Source organism: Cyprinus carpio, chromosome A8, assembly GCF_018340385.1.
Source record: "Cyprinus carpio isolate SPL01 chromosome A8, ASM1834038v1, whole genome shotgun sequence".
Lineage (NCBI taxonomy): Eukaryota > Metazoa > Chordata > Actinopteri > Cypriniformes > Cyprinidae > Cyprinus > Cyprinus carpio.
This window is the reverse complement of record NC_056579.1, coordinates 657394-673313: the sequence shown is the minus strand read 5'-3', so window position 1 is coordinate 673313 and position 15920 is coordinate 657394. Positions and strand designations below refer to the sequence as shown.

Sequence of the window (15920 nt, the reverse complement as noted above, 5' to 3'; positions counted from 1 at the left end):
ATCATCATATTAGAATGATTTCTGAAGATCATGTGACACTGAAGACTGGAGTAATGATGCTGAAAATACAGCTGCGCATCACAGAAATAAATTACAGTTTAACACATATTCACATAGAAAACAGCTGTTTTGAATTGCAAAAATATTTCACAATATTACGGTATTTTCTGTATTTTTGATCAAATAAATGCAGCTCTGATGAGCAGAAGAGATTACAAGTCTTCCGGATCCCAAACTTTTGAACAGCAGTGTGTATCTAGCTAGGGAATACAACCTGACACTAACAGAAAACACTCTGCATTCATTTATTTGTTTGTTTATTTATTTATTACATTTTTAAAATTTAGAATTTAACTTTATTTACTTTTTTAAAATTAAGGGTAATTTAGAGTATATTTTTAGATTTTTTATTAGGATTAATTTAATCTTAATAAATTGTCTAAATTTAAATATATTTAAAACATTTAAAAATATATATTTTAACTTCATTTTAATTTTGATTCCATTTTTACTAATGAATTTTTTTTGTCAGTTTTTCAATTGTCACTTTTTTAGTCAGATATAAATTATCTCAAAATATGATTAAGCAGGTACAAACACAGACACACACACAAACTTTAAACTCTCTCACACACACATTCATATTCACAAGGCTCTGAAGCTTTTTTCCATTTAGAATTTAACTTTATTTGCTTAATTTTTAAATTAAGATTAGTTTGGATTCGTTTTTAATTAAAAAAAAATCAGAATAATTTTAATTAAATAATATTAATAACAAATAAATAATAGATTAATTTGAATTAATGATTAATTGATTTTTTATTGTATTAATTTTAATTTTATTTACAAATGAGGATGTTTTGGGAGGTTTTCTCAGATTAATTCTCTTCTGGGTTCAATTTTCCTCAAAATATGGTTAATAAGGAAAAGCATTAAAGCAAATGCACACCTTATGGAGGTCCAAGTTATGAAAAAGACTAATTAAACACACATATTCATATTCCCACAGCTCTGTTGATCAGTTACATTCCTCTTCACTCAATTAATAAAAACACATGAAAAAATCAGAAAACATATTCTCATCTGCATTTATTCAAGTTTGTGCCTCTTAATCTAAAGTCACTTACAATATCAACAGCACCTCTAAGAGTCTGAGAGTATAAATGTCTTAAAGTACACAGTTAATATCAAACATAAATCTGAAAACAATGTTCACATTTTCAGCCTCTTATTAAACGTCTTGATTTCTTGCACACATCATTAAAACTAAACCAAACTATTTGTAGAAACATTATGATAAAGTGTTGAAAACAAACTCGACTCTTTAAAAACAAATACTAAAACTACGACTGGATAGAGTTTTATCGTCATTTTACACTAATAAAGACAAAATGACACAATACCATAAGGCTTTGCTGTGAAATTATTACCCAGCTAACAGAGAAAACGCTCTTAATGTTTCTCAGAGGTTACGTAAACATTAGGAGAAATCATTCTTAAGATAATGTTAATGAAATGTTCTCAGAACAATGTTCTCACAGCATGCTTATGATGTGTTTTGTATGTTCTCAGAACTGTGTTCAGAAATGTCCTTCAGTAGAACGTTTTCATAACATTTTCAAAATGATAGAATAGAATGTTTGAATAGCCAAGTGTTTTAAATATAAAAACGGATGTTTCAAACATCGAGAGAACATTCAAATGTAACATTCTCATAATGGAATGTTCCAATAACCGAGAAGAAACGCTCGTTACATCAGATGTTTAAAAAACACTTGGAAGTAATGTTTTCATAACTTAATGGGAATGTTCAGAAACATTCTCAGAACATGTTTTTGTTGGCTGGGTAGATAGATGCATTAGTTCAGATCATAATTCTGTGTTATTATTTTCACAGATATGCGGATATTGTCTTTATTTCTGCACAGTACACAGCTGGTCTGCGATCACCGGCAGGCTGTGGTGATGTTTGCTGTTCCTGGTTTCTCTCGTGTCCTAGTGTCTGTGAAGAGAAGGAGTGCAGGATTGACACACGAGGTGGTTTCTTTCAGGTAGGATGAAGAAAGCATGTGACTTACGCCGTCATGCTGCAGCCGGACACGTGCGCGTAGTTTCCGGTGTAGTGAATGTCGCAGCGAACGATATTATTACTGAAGTCTGACTCTGACACCTGGAAGCCTGGGTTTACTGTAATCTGAAATAAAGCACATCAGATCCTTGAGAAGATTCTCAAAGCAACAGCAGCTCATGAGGAGGGTTTCTGACCTTCAGCGTGTAGCGTCCCGGCTGGACATCTGTGATATCGATCCACTGACAGTCGATGTCCGCGCTGTACGTGTCGTAACATCCGGGACTCAAACCCTGCGATGGAGAAAATCAGGCAGCAGAATAATTACACCTCGCCACACTGTCTCTGTCATTTGTGCTGTGTTTAAGTGTGTGTTTGTGTGAAGCTCTGGCTCACTGCCGTCTGTATTGTTGGGTAATTACACACCTGCGTGTGAGACGTGCAAGCGTAGCGCCGGTAGTATCCGGGGTCACAGGACGTGTCCTCCAGACAGAAGCTGGCTTTATGTCCCTCAGCGACACGCTGCTGTGTGCCGGAGTCCAGCAGGTCGTAATGACAGAACTCATTCATACTGTGATAGTGACTGAACACAACAAAACTTCAGCAGCACACCTACATCTTTTGTTCTTTAGAATAGGAGCAGATTATTTACCATTCAAAAGTTTTGGTTTATTAGTGTTTCTGAAAGAAGTCTCTTCTGCTCATCAGAGATGCATTTATTTGATCAGAAATACAGTAAAAATGTGAAATATTATTATAATTTAAAACAGCTGTTTTCTATGTGAATCTCTGTTAAACTGTAATTTATTTCTGTGATCAAAGCTCCATTTTAAATCAAAAATGCAGTAAAAATTCAGAAATATTATTATAATTTAAAACAGCTGTTTTCTATGTGAATCTCTGTTAAACTGTAATTTATTTCTGTGATCAAAGCTCCATTTTAAATAAAAAAATGCAGTAAAAATTCTGAAATATTATTAGAATGTAAAATAGCTGTTTTCTCTGTGAATATTTGTTAAACTGTAATTTATTTCTGTGATCAAATCTCCATTTTTAAATCAAAAAATTGTGTTTTATTTCTGTGATATTATTTGAATTTTTGAATGAAAATTTCTTTTTTATTTGTGAATTTTTGTTAGATTTTTATTTTATTTTTTCTGTGTTTTTAAATAAAAAATTATGTGAATATTCTTTAATCTGTAATTTATTTCTGTGATGCGCAGCTGTATTTTCAGCATCATTACTCCAGTCTTCAGTGTCACATGATCTTCAGAAATCATTCTAATATACTGATTTGCTGCTCAAGAAACATTTCTGATTATCAGCAATGTTGAAACAATATTTTTTTGTGGAAACTGACACAGATGATTCCCAGATGAATAAAAAAGTTCAAAAGAACAGCGTAGATTTTTTTGTAACATTATAAATGTCTGTACTGATCGATTTAATGCATCCTTGCTGAATTTTTTTAAACAGTAGTGTACATTCAAATATTTCCCTTTGCATCACACTATAAATAACTTACTGAATCATTACCAGTAATTCTGTCAGATGCAGTGACGTGTGTGTGTGTTTCTCCTCACTTGTGACAGCTGTGCCATTCCCAGGCGTGTCTCGGTCTGCTGGGCAGAAAGTCTGCGGTTCCCTGATTCTTCACGCGCTGCGGGAACCTCAGCAGGACCCTGGTGTCGTAATCTTGCGCGTTTGCAGCAGAACTGAGGAACACAGAGGAGGTTTCACTGATTGTTCAACAGAAATGTTCTCAAAACGTCCTCATGATGTGATCTGTATGTTCTCAGAAGCATGTTCAATAAAATTCTTCAATAATAACAACAGAATGCTCTCATAACATTTGTCAAAATCTGGAATAGAATGTTTCTCTAACATTCGCATAACCAAGAAGAAACGTTCTTAATGTGTTTGAAATTAACATGAATGTTTAAAAACATTAAGAAATTATGTTTTCATAATGTTTTCAAAATGATACAATGGAATGTATAAACAAGAAAAAAATTATTTAAATTAAAAAATATATATATTAAAAAATATGGTGTGGAGGTTAAGAGGACAATTACATTTAACATTTTCATAACATTTTCAAAATACAGATTAAAATGTTTCTCAAAAATTTACAGAAGAAAAAAAATCGTTCTTGAAGTATGGGTGTTCAAATAAAATGTTCAAACTTCTAACGCTCACACAACCCACAAGAAACGTTCTTGAGATGTAAAAAATGCATGTTTTAGATGCTGAGAGAACATTCAAATGTAACGTTCTCACGACATTTTCAGGATGATAGAATGAAATGTTCCTCTATAACCAAGAAGAAGCGTTCCTAACGCGTTCTGAGCAGATGAGCAGCACCTGGCCAGACAGTTCTCCTCCGCAGCACACTTGAGGCTGTACATGGGCACTCTCTGGACATACGTGGACACCTGGATCATGTAGGGATCCACCACCAGATCCGGGAGACCTGCGCACATTCATAAGAGAGAGTTTGTTTATCATAATAATTGTTGTTTTAGTATTTTTTCTTTTAGTCCTCTCAAAGACTCACACGCACTTCTCACCGTTCTGGAAGTATCTGGTTCCGTATCCGTGATGCCTCGGCGCGCTTCTCAGTCTGGGTCTGTAGTACGAGTCGTAGTAGTTGTAGTGTGGACTGTAGGGACTATTCCTGACGGATTTGTAGGGATCGTACGGGTCATCGGACACCATCCGGTCATCAGAGTCCGCGCTGGCGTTCCGCCGGTCTGTGATCACGGCCACCGGCGCGGATGCTGCTCGGCTCGCCACTCTTCGCCCCGGCGGCACGTACCGGGACCCCGGGCTCACCAGCTGATACGCGCGCCCGTTATTCGTCCATCGCGTCCGCGCGCGCTGCGCACCTGCTGCCTGCTGAGAGAACACCGCCAGAAGCCGAGCAGAAGCACACAGAAACAGCAGGACGACACCGAACCGAGCCATGATCCGCGCAAAACCGAGCTCCCGGAGCAGCAGGGGTTGTTCGAGAATGAGGTGAAGATGAAGATCAGATGAAGATCAGATGAGGAGGAGCTGCTGAAGCTGCTGCGCGTGCACGAGTTTCAGAGTTACACAAGTGACACTGGTTACATTTAACACCTCATGATATATTACACAACAACAGCATTATTAAATATGAGCTCCCTTGCATTAGTACAATGATTATTGATGCGATGATTAAAAATTGATCATTTGCCAAAAATTTACTCAACCTTGTATGTATTTCCAAACCTGTACGACTTTCCTCTGTGGAACATAAAATAAGATATTTTGAGAAATGTGCATTCAGTGAAAGTCACTGGTTAGTTACCAGTAAACTCTTTTTATTTTAATATCTTGCTCAAAATATCTTGTTCATTTTAAGTGAATGATCCATTTAATACAAATAATAATATGTAAAATGTTGCTGATGCATGCACCCAATTAAAAACTGAGATATATTTAAAAACAAAAGACAAGAGAGGGTCTTTATGTTGACATATTTTTGTCATTTATTCTCACACATATTAGTCAATCAATTTTTTGTAAAAAAATAAAAAAAAAAATAAAAAACTTTCCAGACTTTCGATTGAGAATTCTTCCTCAGAATTGTGAACTTGCATTTTTGAGAAAAAAAATTCAGAACTGAGATTTTTTTTTTTTTTTTTAAAAATTTTTTCACAAATTATTTTTTCCTCAGAATTGCGAACAAAAAAAAAGAAAAAAAGAAGAAATGCAAGGAAAAAAGTCAGAATTGTAAGATAATAAGTCGCAATTACCTTTTTTACTTTTTATCCTAATGCAGAAATGGCTTCAGTGTATAACAACAGCACTGAATAATACTTTAGAAGGAAGAAAGAAATAACATTTTTAATTGCCACTTTGGGAGCAGAAAAAACACGCTTCCTCAAGGGTCATTGTGCTGCGTTTACAAAGTAAGATTTCTCTCATATAATAGGCAGTGAAGGGATGATTTGATACAGCTATAAAGTGCTTTTTGTTGAGCTTCTATTTTTAATCAAAGGTGGTAGTAAAATCCTACGAGTGTGTTATTTTAGGAGCAGAATGTGGTATTTGTTTGTCACCTTCTCATCACTGTCTTAAATGAGTTTGTGGGGTTCTGGTTTTGGCTGGATTTGAGTATGATGTTCTTGTTGTGGTGATAGAAGTTTCTTCTGTCCTCAACAACACCGAAAGAATCACCAGCAGCAGTGAAACTCGACTCGATTCAGCGTCCGTGCGTCCGTGCGTGTGTGAAATGTCTTTGTGGGTGTGAAGAGGCCGTGTGAGGATGACCTCTGCTCATTGTGGCTTCAGAGTAACACGGCAGGACCTCAGTCACACTCACACCGGTGATCATGTGACACGTGTGTTCCACAGACATGAGCACATCATACAGAGATCCATTCACTGCATGAACACTTAAGAACTAAGGGCTTAGCAGATTCAAATCAGATGAATCTGTATGTTTTTATGCAGCTGATTTAAAGCAGTTCTGACCAGAAAACCAAACTAATGCAAATCAAGCTAATGCAATTCAATCAATAATCATTTTCATGAATTCAGTTCAATAATACAATACGGGATGTGTTCTTATAACTATGAAAAAAGGTAATTGCAACTTTTTATCTAACAATTCGGATAAAGACAGAATTGTAAGATAAAAGCTGTAATTCAGCTGTTGCATGAAACACATTAATGGTCTATGCATCAGTTTGAAATTCAAGTTACATGATCAAGAACATACAGAAAATATTTCTGACTTTCAACAACAAACCTGTCCTGTGCAACCATGAACTGTGTGACTCTCAGAAGCATGGTATTATGGGTATTATGGGAGACGAGACCTGAAACAGAAGTACACAGCATCTGTTGCTGTATCTGCAAATGTTAACAGATCCTTGCACAGCAGACGTTTGTCTGATTCTCTGGACCTTCTCGTATGTTTGCTGCGTTGTGAAAAGCCTGTCAAGACAAAGTGAGCGTGAATCTTCCTTCAGACTCTGATTAAAGTCACAATCTCTTCTACAGCTTTCTGAATCTGATGGAGTGACGTGTGTAAAAGACCTTCAGTGGATGTTTCAGAGAGCTGAACGTGATTAAATACATGATTCCACTCAACACAACAGCTCAGTGAAAGCTGAGAATCTCCTGAACGAGACACTTTTTAAACGGGGTGTAAAGATCAAAGTCAAGGCGCTGTACCGCGGTGAACATAACGGCTGCAGGTCGCCGTCTCAATGAGCTGCAGATGTGTGGCATTGATCTGAAGACTTTAATCTGCATTCTAATGAGACGGCGCTCCACGGGGAGACGGGCTGCTGCTAAAACACACAGGACGTATAAAAACATGGAAACACCAGCCTCTGTAAAACACCAGCGGGACGTTCTGCTCGCTCAACACACAGAGATTCGCTCACAACTTTCACTGACGGTTTCAAAAGTTATATGATCACTGCTTAGACCAACATTCTCTGAACGTCCTTGTGATGTTGTTTATAGGCCTCAACATTCAAAGAAACATTTTTAAGCAACTTTTAAATAACATTATAACCACAAGAAGAAAAATGTAAATTTTAATGTTCTTAGAATATTAAAAGAAAACCTTTAAACCAGAAAAGAAAACATTTTGGGTGAAAATCGAATTAGTAGAACGCTGTAAGAAACATTATGTAACCTCTCAATAATGTTGAATCACAACAGGAAATCATTGAAACAGTGTTCCCACAACTTTCAGTAGCTAAATGTGTTTGCTGTGGTTTGACAGGCTTCAGTTCTGCAGCACGAGGAGGACGAGTGATGATTATGTGATACTCAGCTCATCTTTGGATCTGCAGCTCATTGTGTTTGTGAGCAGATCTCAGCTGCTGATTTTACGGCTCTCCATGCGACGTGGCAGTGAAGACTCAAACCCCACGGAGAGTGTTTGCTGATCAAACACCACGTGTGTCTCTGTCGCACAATTCATAAATACGCTGAGATGTCAGAGATGGCAGGAGCTCATTCCAGCGGTCGCAGCAGCTTCATGATCACTGTCATTTGAACACAGTGAGAACAAAGACAGGTTTGGCTTCAGGACGGATGCTTTTACGAAATCATACGGGACGTAAATCAACACGTGAAGGAAAAACATCACGCTCTTTTAAGAAACTCTCACTGGTGGTGAGCAGAAGGTCAAACAGGTCATGGACAAATAAAGCTTAATAATGAAAGAGAACATATACTGTATGAATATTGCATTTTATTTATGTATTCTAAATAAAGTGTTTAAGTAACAACAGCAGGCTGAAGGATGAAATGAGAAAATAAAGAAGGACAGATTTTATTTACTCGTTTCACACAGCCAATAACTAATGAGTTCATTTGCATAGATGATTTAAAGACACAGCAGCAAAAAATGTACCTTTTAGTAAACAAAACCGATATGAAACACTTAGTTAACTTCAGTTAGGCACAAAAAACTCGGGTAAAAAGACAAGAATTGTAATAAAAATCATATGACATGATGCTTTAAATCAGTGTTTCTCAAGCAGGGCCTCAAGTTGACTAAAATGATTTAAACAGGGCAAATCAATCAAAACTAAAAAAATAAATAATAATAATATTTATAACAAATAATAATAAAAAAGATATTTATTATTTGTGACCCTGGACCACAAAACCAGTCAGTCATCTGGAATCTGAGGGTGCAAAAAAATCTAAATATTGAGAAAATCATCTTTAAAGTTGTTCAAACGAAGTTCTTAGGAATGCATATTACTAATCAAAAATTAAGTTTTGATATTTTTATGGTAGGAAATTTACTAAATATTATCTTTACTTAATATCCTAATGATTTTTGGCATAAAAGAAAAATCAATAATTTTGACGCAAACAATGTATTGTTGGCTATTGCTACAAATATACCTGTGCTACTTAAAAAATGTGTGGTGAGATAAAAAGTTGAGACTTTTTTTCAATTATTTTTATTCCATGGTGGAAAAAAAAACTGATTTGTGAGAAAAATAGTCCAAATTGTGAAATAAAAAGCCACAATTACTTTTCTTTTACTTTATCCCGTGGCAGAATTGGGCTTCCATATAAAGCAGCACATGATTCAGCTGTTGCAGAAAACACACAAATGGCCTATAATACAGTTTGAATCAGAAGACAACGTTATTTGCAGTGTGACAACATGCCCCGCTGATGTGAGCCTTTAAATCATGATGATGTGAGCCTTTAAATCAGTGGTTCTCAAGCAGGGCCTAAAGATGATTTAAAACAAGATAAATCAAACAAATCTAAACAAAAAAAATCTTTAATTCACCTTCTCACAATCTTAGAAAACCTGGATATATGAGGATTTCAAAAGTCTGATTTCTAGACCCAGAAAAGTCCACATGGAGATTTTTAAAACAAATACATTTTTTACTAGTTATTTTACTAGTTCAGAAACTAATATATATATATATATATATATATAACTAGTAATATATATAAATATATATTTTTTTTTGAGTAGTAGATATTTCAAACTCATGTTAAGAGAATCAGGAGTGAGTGCAGAGACAGAGACTCTTCCTTCAGTCGGAGCTTTATTCATGTCACTTTTGGTGTGAAAGAACCTTTACAGTTGCCAGAAATATAACTTTTGGGTTATTTTGTTAAAAACAATTCAGCAAGCTCAGCCCAGGTGCACAAAAAATAACACAAAAGTAACATAATGCATTACTTTCCAAAAAAGTAACAAACACAATTAGTTACTTTTTTCATGGAGTAACGCACTATTGTAAACGCAGTACTTTTAAAAGTAGCTTTCCCCGACACATAAGACTAGAAAAGTCACGATGCCATGAAATATTGCTGTGTATGGTGAGTGGGCTTTGAGTCAAATGTTGAGAAGCATTACTTTAAATGATGGTTGACTAAATACTAGATTAATCATGACATGTCAGCAGCTTCCCATGAGTCTCTGCTGCCTCCACCTGTCAGGAGAAACACATTTACACACATTATGAAGATGATGTTGACAGCTGTTCTCACCGTGACACAAACACACACTCAGCTCTAAAGCTTTTTAGCACTAGTACTAGTGATGGTTAACTGAGGTCAGGTTGAACTCTAGTAATGTGTGCAGGTCGCCCTCTTGTGTCCAGCTTCCTTCATTCTCTCTCAGCTGAAACTCAGACTCATCTGTGATTCAATAAAGACATGTTCAGATGCAGATGACTTCATGTTTTTAATCAGTACATAAATACATTTTCCGTCATATACTGTGTGACATCTTTAAAATCATCTTAGAAAATATCAAAAATATGCTTCTTGTATTTGAAGGTTTTCTTTACAAAAACATAGAAGTTCTTCACAGACTTCTGATTCTCTGGCAGCGCTGGACTGGAGTCGTGATCTGCATTACTCCGTTACGGTGGATTAGCAGTAGTTTTTGGTTTTCTCTTCTTTAAAGGGTGACGTTATCAAACGCTCTGGGATCGTCTAATGTGATCTCCATCAGGATCCCGTGCTTCTCCGGGTCTTTCTGTCAGGAAGCACGAGCACTGGCTGAAGCTCACGTGATGAGATGAAGATGATCGGAGTATGAGAGACCTGCGGGGAAACGAGAGAGAGAGACGCATGGCATCAGCCTCAGCGTCACAGACAGACAGACAGACAGAAGATCATCAGCGCTGGGGATCTGAAATGAGATGCTGCTGTGTAGGAGACGCTCATGAGGAATATTGATTTCTGTCCTCCTACTGATCTGCAGATGAGCATCTCTGTAAACACACGCAAACTGTGTTTCATAACAGTGTCTCATGCCTCCAGACGCTGAGGTCTGCTCTTCATAATGTCCTCAAATCTATCTGTTAATATTTTGAATTTGAATTTATTTTCATATTTATTGTTTTCATTTTAATTTTAGTAAAAATTTAATAATTTTGTTGCTTTTTTATTTGTTTTTTTAAATGTATATATATAGATATTTTTATTTAGTTTTAGTTATTTACAAATATGAGGGATGTTGCCTTGGAAACTAGCTGAAAAAGAGAATGTATGTTTTATTCCAGGAAATGTTTTTGATTTAAAGCAATTCATTTTTTATTGTTTTATTTACTGTTTTTTATTGTGTTGCTTTGTAAACTAGCTGAAATAAAATGTATATTTTATTTCAGTAAATGGTTTTTATGTCAAGTAATGAACTCTTTTACGCTGGATTCAGTGAATTAATTGCATCTGCATATCTTCCTGATCTCTGATGTTTTCATCTCATTGCTGAAATAATACAGATATTTAAGGAACCTTTTCACATTTCCACAGTTTTTATCATAGTTGATTGTTTTTGAGTTAAAAACGTCTTAATGCTGGATTTGTTTCAGTTTTTGTCTTCTCCAGATGTTAACTGGTGGACTGGAGTGCTGTGGATTATTGTGATGTTTTTATCAGCTGTTTGGACTCTCATTCTGACGGCACCCATTCACTGCAGAGCATCCATTGATGAGACACTGATGCAATGCTATATTTCTACAAACCTGATGAAGAAACACACTCATCCTGATCTTGAGCACATTTTCAGTTTTGGCTGAATTATTCAGGCTTGATGAATGGCTGCTGTTCTTACCGTTCAACACTGCCCTGCCGTCTGTCTTACAGCGTCTCTCCAAACAAAAATACAAGTTCGTTTAGCCTCAGACTGCGTCAAACAGTGGTGCTGGTGGACTTGCGTAAAATGGTCTTCTGTGGTTTCTGCGAGGGGAAAGCGAGGCCGCCGTTCTGCACGAGTGCTGGATGGACGGGGCTGGGTTTGCCGTCGATCGCATCGGTGTGTAAGTGCAGATCCGTGCTGTCCACGTCACACTGCAGGTCACAGTCGGGGCAGTAGCCGTGATACTGCACCTTCTCACTGAAGCGCACGCGCTCCCTCGTGGTCTGAGGACAGCGGCTCGCGTGACCTTTCTCAGCCAGAGAGTCTCTGACCGGCACTCCGTTGGCCGTGATCTCCTCGGCTCTGGACAGAGTGGTGCGGGGGGGAGGGAGCGGCGGCGTGGGTCTCTTCAGGATGGCTGATGGTCTGAAGAGCGTCTCCTCGGGGTAGATCTTGACGCGGTCAGCGCTGGAGGCCGTGGTGGTGGTGCTGCTGGAGCTGCTGTTGGAGCTCTCCATCAGACCCTCCTCCAGACGGAGGTCAGAGGTCAAGCAGTCGATCTCCTCAACCACCTGAGGACCAGCGAGAGACAAACGTGAGACGAGCTCAACGTGCAACACCAGATGAGCACGAGAGTGCTCGAGAGACACGAGTCATTATGTAACTGCAATATCAAATCAATATCTGAATGATCAGGCGTAAGTCATGAATGACCTCGGAAGAACAGAAACGAGCATCTCATCCGCTGCTGCCATCATAAATGTACACAGAATTCATCTGTGCATGTTTCCATAAACACTGCAGCAGCATCATGAACAGATACTGTACACTTATGAAGAGCTCTAAACATTTCAGACTCAAACCAGAAAATATTTAACAACTCTGTTAATAACTCCAATCTGCAACTACTAGAAGTATATTCAGTTTCCCAGCTAACAATACGCTCTGATTAACCACTATTTCTGAATGTTCCCTGAATGTTCAAACGTACATTTTTTAAATTGTTTTATTGTTTTTTGTGGGTTATACGAACATTAAGGGAACATTTCAGTTTATCATTATGCAAACATTATGCGAACGTTACGTTTGAATGTTCTCTGAAGGTTCTTGAAAAAAGTAACATTTAAAAAAATGTTCCCGAACATCCAACTAAAACATTACAGAAAGAAAACATTCCACAAATAATGCATAAATAACATTTTTGTGCTAACGTTTTGAAAAGACCATTACTGGAAGAACGTTTCATAAAAGTGATGAACCGGTAACATTAATAGAATCTTTGTTCAAGTTTACATGGTCTTTAATAACGTTCTCAAAACGTTATCAACATGTACGAGTGTTCAGTACGGCAACGTTACTTTTGATTTCAAAACATTCCGAGAACATTCGAAAGTAACATTCCCATAACGTTTGCAAAATGAAATGTTCCCTTAATGTTCATAAAACCAAGAAAAAACGTTTATAAAACAATTTTAAAAACGTATTTTTGTACCCAGATAGCGCAGGAACATTTGCAAGACGTCTGTTAAAGATTTGCTGTGTGCAAACATCTGAAAGACGTCTCTAAGATGTCAGTTTTACTTTCATTCTAAATCATGAACATCTTAAAGACATCTTCTAAACGTCTACTTGACATCTGAGAGGAAACGTCCAGTAGATGTATCGCAGATGAACAAACACTCTAAAAACACGTCTTGCAGATGTAATGCAGACGTCTCTGAGATGCACGTGTGATATCAGGAAACATATAACTTAAACATATTTCTGCTCAGTTTCTCTCTCCTAAAGCAATATGTAGAAAACCTTGACTGCGTGATTGTTTATATCGCCGCAGTAATAACTATATTATCGCACAGCTGTAATCTGATAAATGCGACTATAAGGCATGAGGATATTAAGTTATTATAAACATTAACATTGCGGTTTTCTGTAAAGCTGCTTTGAAACAATGTTTGTGAACATCCTAAAACGCCTCTGACTCACATACTGTAGAAATCGCTTGTTTTAGAGCGCAAATGTTTAGTTTAATATAAAACAATAGAATATTGCTGCTCTGTTGTGATGTCTGGTTTCTCTAATTAGTTAATATCTGACAGACCCAGTGTACTCGTGAATCCTGAATTAATGAATGACAGCTGTCAATCACATGAGCAGCAGGAATCAAGCACGCGCGTCGGAAAAGAGTCGAATCTTTGATTCTGACTCACTCGAGTGATGATGTCGAGCATCAGAAACAGTAAATGTCATGTTTACACGAGGCCTCGATGGACATGAGCATCAGATGAGCGCATCAGACCTCACGCACCTCATCTTCATCATCATCGGCGCTTATAACGCTCGACACGCCAGACTCACGCACCTCTTTGAGTTCCTTTGCCACATCCTTCAGGTCTCCCAAGATGTTCTCGAGATCCTCCACGATGCACCTGATCTGTCGCTTGACTTTAACTTTTTTCACGCCTCCGTCCGCGTCCGCCGCCGCGCGCCCGGACATCCTCCGAGCCGGACCGGGTCACGGGTGTCCTCTCAGGACGAACACGCATGTCAGTGCTCGCATGTTTTCCTCCAGATGCTGAAGAATCTCGAGCTGCGCGTCCCGGTGAACACGCGCATGCGCGCTCCCTGCACAAACACTGATGCTGGGAGCCACAGATAATACAGAAAACATATTAGAAATCATCAGTCATCATGAGTCAGTGATCATCTAACATTCACACCACTGCTGCGAGATCAGCTGTATGCCAGTCCGCAAAAATATGGAACGTTTTGCTAATTAACGTTCCCATGAAGTTCAAAAATGATTTAAAACCAGTTTTCGTGGTTATACGAACATTAAGGGAACGTTCCATTTATCATTTTGCAAACATTATGAAAACGTTACTTTCGCATTTTCTCTGAACGTTCTGAAACAAGAAGTAACATTTAAAAAACGTTAGATGAACCAGCTAAAATTTCTCAGAAAATAACGTTTTGAGAACATTATTAAAGAACTTTGAGTAAACATTAACGTTACTGCAAAAACGTTTCCCAGATAGCACAGTACATCTGAAGATCGCTTAAAGGGACAGTTCACCCAAAAATGAAAATCACCCCATGATTTATTCACCCTCAAACCATCCTATAGACATTCTTCTTTCAGACGAATCCAATCAGAGTTATATTAAAAAAAATGTCCTAGCTGCATAATGGCAGTGAATGGGTGTTATTTTTCAACAGTCCAAAAGAAGTCCAATAAAGTGCATCCATCCATCATAAAAAGTGCCTCACACGGCTCCGGGTGGTGAATAAAGACCTCCTGAAGCAAATCAATGCATTTTTAAAGAAAAATATCCATATTTAAACCTTAATAAACCATAATCGCTAGCATTAGCTAACTGTCATTTGTGCATTCATTCCAGCGGATGACGTAGACGTAGCGTAAGCTCTGCAGAGAAGTGACGAATGTGGAAGAGCAAAATACAAAACAAAACACTGGTCACGGATTAGAAGCACTAAACGAGGATTTGTAAAGAAAAATGTGGGAGGATTTCGATATAAACCAAGAGGAGACTTTGCTTCCTTTGCTTCTGTAAACAAACATCGGTTCTCGCAAGACTAGCACAAGATTCAGGGAGGGGCCTGCACTGTGGCAGCCAATCAGAAACATTCTTTGCCTGTCAGTCACTTTGGGTTCAGGGTTTCTGACATCGGGTTGGCTGACAGATTTTTAGAAGGCGGGGTTTTCGGAGAAAAGGTGCATGTTCACTCTCTCAGCTTAAAAAAATAAATAAAATGAAAATATTAGAACAAAATGTTTAAACCTACCAGTATAGTAATTTAAGTCAAATAATAGTAAATTTGCACAAACATTCAGCACTTTAATTAAGTTAGTTTCTATCAAATATGACAATGCTTTTGTTGGTTATATATGCAAATAATACATTCAGATGTATGTAAATATTCACCGAGAAGCGTACATTTCACACATTTTATACATTAACACTCATTAACAGCAGCTGTGACACTGTTTATATTAAATTCAGTATTTATCACCAATAAGTGTCACGTGTCGCGCGTATCTGATTGGCTGCTGCTCGGTGACGTCAGCGCTCCGTTCGCGGAAGTAGGGCAAAAGTCACGGCGGAGCGTTTCTTTTCACAGCAGACTACCACACACGGTCCCTAAAAGCATCACCTCGATCATCATAAACACATCCTCTGAAGATGTCAGCGCCGGTGACCGGAGCCAGAG

General features: G+C 37.6%; 2 protein-coding genes across 2 annotated transcripts; both read right to left on the bottom strand.

Annotated features, from left to right (window-relative positions):
• Positions 1–1076: 1076 nt before the first annotated feature.
• Positions 1077–5300, bottom strand: LOC109093502 (protein-lysine 6-oxidase-like). The gene is made up of 7 exons (XM_042761499.1): positions 4639–5300; positions 4433–4541; positions 3652–3783; positions 2495–2651; positions 2266–2361; positions 2079–2194; positions 1077–2002 (listed from the first exon to the last, which is right to left on the bottom strand). The coding sequence occupies exons 1-7, from the start codon at positions 5033–5035 to the stop codon at positions 1996–1998; spliced, it is 1014 nt and encodes a 337-aa protein (XP_042617433.1). The 5' UTR covers positions 5036–5300; the 3' UTR covers positions 1077–1995.
• Positions 5301–9606: 4306 nt separating this feature from the next.
• prr16 (proline rich 16) lies at positions 9607–14769 on the bottom strand. Its single transcript, XM_019114288.2, has 3 exons — positions 14050–14769; positions 11667–12262; positions 9607–10654 (listed from the first exon to the last, which is right to left on the bottom strand). The coding sequence occupies exons 1-2, from the start codon at positions 14182–14184 to the stop codon at positions 11744–11746; spliced, it is 654 nt and encodes a 217-aa protein (XP_018969833.2). The 5' UTR covers positions 14185–14769; the 3' UTR covers positions 9607–10654; positions 11667–11743.
• Between the last annotated feature and the right edge of the window lie 1151 nt (positions 14770–15920).

What these genes read in the sequence shown, in the direction of transcription:
- LOC109093502 (XM_042761499.1), bottom strand. Translation starts at nt 5,035, where the DNA reads ATGGCTCGGTTCGGTGTCGTCCTGCTGTTTCTGTGTGCTTCTGCTCGG. An exon ending in GAGGAGAACTGTCTGGCCAG is followed by an intron (nt 3,784 to 4,432) that starts GTGCTGCTCATC and finishes TGTGTTCCTCAG; the next exon opens with TTCTGCTGCAAACGCGCAAG. An exon ending in CTTGCACGTCTCACACGCAG is followed by an intron (nt 2,362 to 2,494) that starts GTGTGTAATTAC and finishes TCTCCATCGCAG; the next exon opens with GGTTTGAGTCCCGGATGTTA.
- prr16 (XM_019114288.2), bottom strand. Translation starts at nt 14,184, where the DNA reads ATGTCCGGGCGCGCGGCGGCGGACGCGGACGGAGGCGTGAAAAAAGTT. An exon ending in TGGCAAAGGAACTCAAAGAG is followed by an intron (nt 12,263 to 14,049) that starts GTGCGTGAGTCT and finishes GCTGGTCCTCAG; the next exon opens with GTGGTTGAGGAGATCGACTG.